At 33.5% G+C, this 7,071-nt stretch overlaps 1 protein-coding gene across 1 annotated transcript; it reads right to left on the bottom strand.

Moving 5' to 3' along the window:
* Positions 1 to 2,969: 2,969 nt before the first annotated feature.
* On the bottom strand, positions 2,970 to 4,595 carry LOC136989297 (uncharacterized). Its single transcript, XM_067287419.1, has one exon. The coding sequence runs from the start codon at positions 4,593 to 4,595 to the stop codon at positions 2,970 to 2,972; it is 1,626 nt and encodes a 541-aa protein (XP_067143520.1).
* Between the last annotated feature and the right edge of the window lie 2,476 nt (positions 4,596 to 7,071).

Here is a 7,071-nt window from a genome sequence, read left to right as displayed (position 1 = left end):
CAGTGTGAATTCAAGAAACAACTTCCATACATGAATTAAAAGGAAATCTAGTAAAATAGTAGAAAAACAAACCAAAAACTTAAAACACGATAGGAAACTTGCCTAGTTAGATAAACAAATTTATTAAATAGAACGACTTTCTTCAATAGGCGCCTCAGCAAACAAAATGATTTGTGGAATATATCAGAATATGTCGATTATTACAGTTGAATTTATAAAAGGCAGACCATCACCGAGTTTAAGTATTCAGCTGGAAGAAAGAAAAGAGTTTCAGAATTCATATTCAGAGTCTATGAAAGATAACTCGGGAGTACAGATTATGTACATCTTTTCTCTAGAACAATATAGAGATAAATGAAAGTTTCATACTCAGTAAACTTGCATTTTATTTTTCATTTTATAAATCAGGTTACAGTCATATTTAAAGTAACAAAAACTAAAACTATGATATTTTAATCACTCAATGATTACGAGTGATGAATCTATGGCTGGCAAGTTCCACGTCACTTTTCTACAACCTTACGTTAGCCATCATATACTTATAACATTTTCTAATATATTTTCTGCATACGTCTGTATTATTTCTTGAACATTTACTTTTGTAGGTTTGTTGGTTATTATCTAGTGTGATATGCATCGGTATTGAAAACGTACCTTAATCTTGAAGAGGAAATTGAAAACTAATGTTATGTTCGTATCAATCAAATTTTAAGAAATTACTGTCTCAACTACAATATTAGATTTTATCAATAAGTCGGTGTATACGGACACAATAAAGAGACAAGTTTCAAACACTATAAAAATTAAAAAGATGAATAATCTGCCTAATGTTTAGAACTTCTCATCTCATTTTGTCTGTATAAGCAAAGCAATAAAAAACACAAATTCATCAGAATAAATAGATGTAGATTGTCACTAATACGTCAGGAATACGTCACAAAATATTTTATTTAAGAATAATAATTACGATGACAATTATATGTGTCGACAGAAAAGCGACATATTAGCAACTTGGTCTGTAATTATCAGACAAGGTATAAAGAAAAAGTATTATATTATTCCGTTAATATATTATAAATACTTCTGTGAATTTATGTCACATTTATTTACTTATAATATTAGAAGAATTTCATCCTTTCCAGTCATAATCAGGTCAGTTTTATTTTGATAACAAAGATATCGCTAAGCTAAAAAATTGTGTTTGAATATTAAAAAAATACTATTTAAGGCATTTTAATCTATAAAGAAAATTCACTATAAGGCATTTTAAAGATTATTTCTTTTCATATCGTATTTTAAATCTGTGTGAAATGAGATCGTAAATGTTATATAAATCTTGCAAGTAATGCAGCAATTATTGCATTTCGAGTAGAAGTTGATGTTTATTTTCTTCTGTTTGAAAATTAAATTTTACTTTATGTAGTACAGAAAAATATAATATTTCATAGTATGATAGCATTATTGTGAATATTTAATAATTTTAAATAAAAATTTATAAAAATTAAAAATAGTTTTATAATCAAGATGGGTTAGTGCTGGAATAATTTTTCAAAATTAAAATGAATTCGTGTGTTTTATGTAAGTGTAAAATTAAAAATTTTTATGTAAGTACAAATGTTAATAAATGAAATGAATAGAACGATAGAACGAATTTTATATTTCTGCTAAATTTGTCTAAAGATTAAAATCATTCTACGTAGTAATATCTTTCATATTATTCTGGAATATCCTTGAACACGTTAATGCTAATAACTATGTTTTGAAACAAGGTAATTTGTATTACACCATAAAATAAAAATAGATGAATTTGATATGTAATATTTTTATACTTCTATCAATTAAAAATGAAGAAAACGCCTACTTATTGTTCTCATTTACTTACATAAATAAATATAATAAATATTTTTATTGTATTTATATATATATTATGCATTTTTATGTACAGTATATGAAACTGATTTACATACATACGAGGAATACAACAAACACAGTTTTTCTGAAGCATTTTCACAAAAGAAAGCGCTTTATGTAAGAATTAGGACCAACATTTATTATACTAGCAGAGGGGGTTAACAAAATATATTTTAATTAACCTTGAACGCGTGTAATAAAACAAATGGTTTAATGTGCACAGTTCCATTAAATTCATACAGATCACACAGAAATCTGTTATTACGTGTTTTAAAAATGCAGTTACGAAGTGAATGCATATGTATAGTACAAAATTATAATCTTCTTATTAATTAAGTTAATTTATTAATCTTTTTTTAAATTTAGTTTTAGTGCTGTATTTAAAAAAATTTACATTTATAATTACATTGAAAATTCAATTAGTAATAGTAAAGCTTACTATTATTATTTTTGTGGGTGGGGGTCGCAAAATAGTGATTTTATTTATATTTATTATTTGGGGAGTCGCGGAGCTAAGAAAGTTGAGAATCGCTGCTTTAGATAATAAGAAATTGTTTCGTTTTGTGATATGTAGTGATAAAACAGAAAAGTTATGTTATTATTCTTTACTTCACAACTGGGTGCATAGGTAGACACTGGATATCTTTAACATTACTTTTTATTCAAGAACATCTTACACGCGCATGCACCCAGTTGTATAGTAAAGAATAATTAAAAGAAGGCACGGATTTGAAGTAAGTCAATTATGTTATTGTTAATTTATATATAGGAAACTATTTCACGTTTATATTCTACGACATTAACGATGAACAACATGGATACTATAGAAGAAAGAAACGGATCGCCTGAAATGGAAGTAAGAATTATATTTATTAATTTATATATATAATCGAGACGAGTTGTTAATAATAATGATAATAATAATAATCAGCTACTTTATTGTGTCTACTTTGACAACAACGCGATTATCAAGGTAAACATTTAAACAATTTAAGCTTAACATTTGATAGTATTTACATTATTTACACAATATCAATTCTGTTGTATTGATCCAGATGCTATTCCGAATGTCTGCCAGTCTCTTCTTGACATGTCAGTGTCAGTCTACTGTTCATTGGGTTATCTTTTCGATGGTTTTCGCTTCTTCTTTCGTTTGGTGACGATAGCTTTTTGGTTGCTTTAATGAAATTGCAAAGATGCCTATATAGGGTTCTGTTTTGAGTCAATTCACTCTCGTATGGTGGCCAATTAGATCCAGCTATAACACACTGTCCTTGGAATTTCTTTCGTCGGTGTTCATATTTGCTACATTCGTAGAGATAGTGGGAGATATCATCTATTTTGTCGGTATCGGTGTCGCACTTATCGTTGTTTTTTTTTTTTTTGCCGAAGCGGAAAAGATATGCGTTGAAATTTCCATGTCCTAGCAGACACTGTGTGACCTCATAGTTGGGTCTCAGATGTCTGTATGTTTGTTTATTATTGGTTGTTGGTATGAATCTGTATAGGGTTCTTTCGGTTGTGGAGTGTTCCCACTCTTCCTGCCATTGTTGTTCGACTATTTCTTTAATTTTGTTCTTGATAATATTGAGCGGTATTCTTTTATATGTTGTTGGGAGATTTTTTAATGCCAACTTATCCGCCATCTCATTCCCCTCGTTTCCCTTGTGTCCAGGGATCCACTGGAATTTTATTATTTTATTTTTGCCTAATTTCTGGGCCAGTTCAATAAGTTCGTTGGCCAGTTGTGTCCTTCCGTTTTGATTCCTCAGTGTGTGGATTACGACTCTGCTATCTGTGTAAACCTTTATTGCTCCCTTAAAACTCTGGAGTTTATTGTCTACGTGTTGCAAAGCCTTGAAGACTGCCCAGAGCTCCGCTTGAGTTATTGTGCAATGTTTAGCCATTTTTAAACTCGCCTGATATGTTTTAAAATTTTTTGGGTCATATATAACTACTCCGGCTCCGGAGCCTTCTGCGTTCTTTGATCCATCCGTACAAATTTTCCATTGTTCTTCCTGGTTGTTATATGTTTGTTCTATGTCTGCTTTATAACTGATCTCTTCTGCTAGATGTCTAATTGTGTCCATGTTTTTCATTGCTTTTTCCAGTTGGTTTTCCTTTATTTTTTGAATGAGTTCACCAATGTCCGATGGCAATTTTCCCTTCTTGATTTTGTCTGCTATTTCTTTGCTGTTTAAGCTGTTAACGTCTTCCTTTATTAGGGACCATTCCCATACGAGTTGTTTGATCCTGAGGTCTATTGGTAAGATATTTGCTAGAACCAACAATGCATCCGTTGGGGCCGTTCTGTAGGCCTTACAAATGTTTATCATGAATTTCCTTTGTATTGATCGTAGTTTTCTTTTCGTTTCAACTTTGTTTGCCGATTCGCCCCACACCTGTACTCCATACAGGATTGCAGGCTCGATCGCCGCTCTGTATATCAATCTTCCTGACCGGTGGTTCAAGCCCCAGACATTTCTAGAAATTTGCATGAGTGTGTTGCTTTTCTCAAGCATTCTTTGGTGGATTTTATTTATGTGTTCTTTCCAGCTGAGCGCCCTGTCGAAAATGATGCCCAGGTATCTCATCTCGTTCACATTTTTGATTCTGTTTCCGTTGATATATATGCCAATTTGTTTTTTAAGTTGTCCTCTTCCAAATTTTTTTGAACACACCATGAGCTCACATTTTTTATAATTTATTTCCAGTTTATGTGTTTGACTTCACTTGTTTATCTTCTCCAGGGCTCTGTTTCCTTCCTCTGCTAGCCTGTTTCAATTCTTGTTCGCTATCATTAGAACGACATCATCCGCAAAAGCCTGTATCTTTGCTCTTGCTGTTTGGTCGTATTCTTCTAACAGGCTGTCGAATGCCAGGTTCCAGAGGCCTGGTCCACTTCTCGAGCCCTGTGGGCATCCTCTGGTAACCTGCTTTATAATGTTAATGTTATTAGAAAAGTAGCCTGCTTTTCTGTTATGTAAATAATTTCTAAGTATTTCTTGCATGTTTGCAGGGCATTCTGTCTTGTTAAGTCGTTTAAATACGCTCGGCCACCACAAGTAGTCGAATGCTTTTTTAAAATCAACGGAAATTATCATGGCGTGTTCTTCCTTCTCCCACGCATTTGTTATAAAGTCTTTTACCCGGAGGGCGGCTTGGATTGTTGACCGTCCTTGTCTAAAGCCAAACTGCTGTTCGTTAAGTTTGTCATTTTTCTGGAGGTGGTAATAAATTCTGTTTATTATTAGCCCATCCAAAATTTTCCCAAGTACTGGTAATAAACTGATGGGTCTGAATTGCTCAGGGCTGTTTGCGTTTTTTGTTTTTGGAATAAATTTAACGTTTGCTATCTTCCAATTGTCAGGGAAGTAGCCTATTTTGAGACAATTGTTATAAAGAAGGACGAAGGCAATTGGGACTTCTGTGTATGCAGCCTTCACCATTTCTGCTGAAATTCCATCCAATCCTGGTGATTTATTATTCTTTAGTGTGTATATAGTCTTCTGGACTTCCCTAAAGGAAAAGGGAATGTCATTTGTATGGGTTTGACAGCTATTATGATCGATTCTGATTTCCCTGTGAATGTCTGTATCAGTATCCGGGTTGTCGCTGGGGAAGTGGTAGTCTAAAATTGTCTTTATATTCTGAGTGATATCAAAGTTGTTTTGATCAAAATTCTCGTTGGTAATGTCCGGTACATGCGTTTTCTTCCTTCCCCGGAAAGCCACTTGGAAGGGAACGTCCCAGGGGTCTTTTGTATGACTCTTTCCACAAAACTCCCGCTAACTCTTAGATCGTGTCTTGTTTATTAGTCTTTTAAATCACTTTAATGCCTGTCTATATTCGTTCTTTAGTTGTTGCTGCCTGTCCTCGTTACTGTTTCTTACCATTTTTCTTCTTAGTCTTCGGACTTGTTTCTTCTGTGTCTCTAAGTTGTTGGTCCACCATGGTGTTTTCTTGGTGTTGATAATTTTGATTCTGGTTGATTGTATCTCAGCTATTTGTAGTGTTTCGGTGATATGTGTCACATAATTGTCCATGTCTATACTTGTGTTTATCTGTTGGAATTGAAATTGTCTCCACTTGCTGGCAAATATTTCTTTAAAAAGATCCCAATTTGTTGTTCTTCGTGGTTTTTTTCCAGTGGTCTTTGTGCCAAAGGACAGTTGTTTATTTCAGTTAGGAGATAGCGATGGTCACTTCCCGAGGGCCGCATGAGAGTTTCGCAGTTTAGTATTTTATGCTCCAGTTCCTCCGTGGTGAAAACTATATCGTTCCAGCCTTCAGCGTAGGCTGTGTAAAAGGTAGGTATAGTGGTCATATTGACAGAAATCAGCTTGTGTTCGTCCATGATATCAAAGATCATTCTTCCTCTTCTGTCCTCTCGGGAGTTGAACCAAATATGCGATTTAGCATTTATATCCCCCATTATTATTATATTATTGTTGTCAATTTTCCTTATAATTTCCTCTAGTTCACTGACACAGGTGTCATCGTCCTCATCCGGGGAGAGATAAGCGTTTATATGTAAATCTGTGGTTTTTCATATAGGCCTATTACTGCAGTAGTAAATTTTTCGTTAGATAATTGCGGAATCATTGCAAGTTCGATGTTCTCATTTCTAATTATCATACCACTTTTGGGTCTTGTTTTATTTTGGGTCTGTAAAATTCTCTAGTTTTCAAATCACACTATGTTGTTATTAATTGTATATGGTTCTTGTATGGCTATTAGATCTACGTTCAGCTCATTTGCAGTTTGTGTTATTAGAGAACAAGCAGATTTACTTTTCTGTGCATTTATCTGTAAAATTTTTATGGTTGTGCGATATAGATCGTTGGCTCCTTGTCTCTGTTCGTTTTTCCTGTGGGTGTCCACTGAGTGGTTATTATTTTTCTTAATTTCCTGTGTGTCAATGCTAATGTCATCTGTGTTTCGCAAATAATACTGAGTGTGCTCGTTTATCAGTTTACAGTCCATAGTCGATTCTGTTGATTACTTGTGTTTTTACTTTCCGTGTCACTGGACATTTTCCACTTGGCGCGTTATGCTCGGTTGAACATCTTTTACCTTCGGGAAGTTCTTTATTCGCTTTTCTACAGTTCGCACATGTTGGGGGTTTATCCATTTTCTTACAATCTCTGTATTTATGTC

This window comes from Centruroides vittatus, unplaced genomic scaffold, assembly GCF_030686945.1.
Source record: "Centruroides vittatus isolate TY-2023 unplaced genomic scaffold, ASM3068694v2 contig_1291, whole genome shotgun sequence".
Taxonomy (NCBI): Eukaryota; Metazoa; Arthropoda; class Arachnida; order Scorpiones; family Buthidae; genus Centruroides; species Centruroides vittatus.
This window is presented reverse-complemented; position numbering and strand designations above follow the sequence as displayed.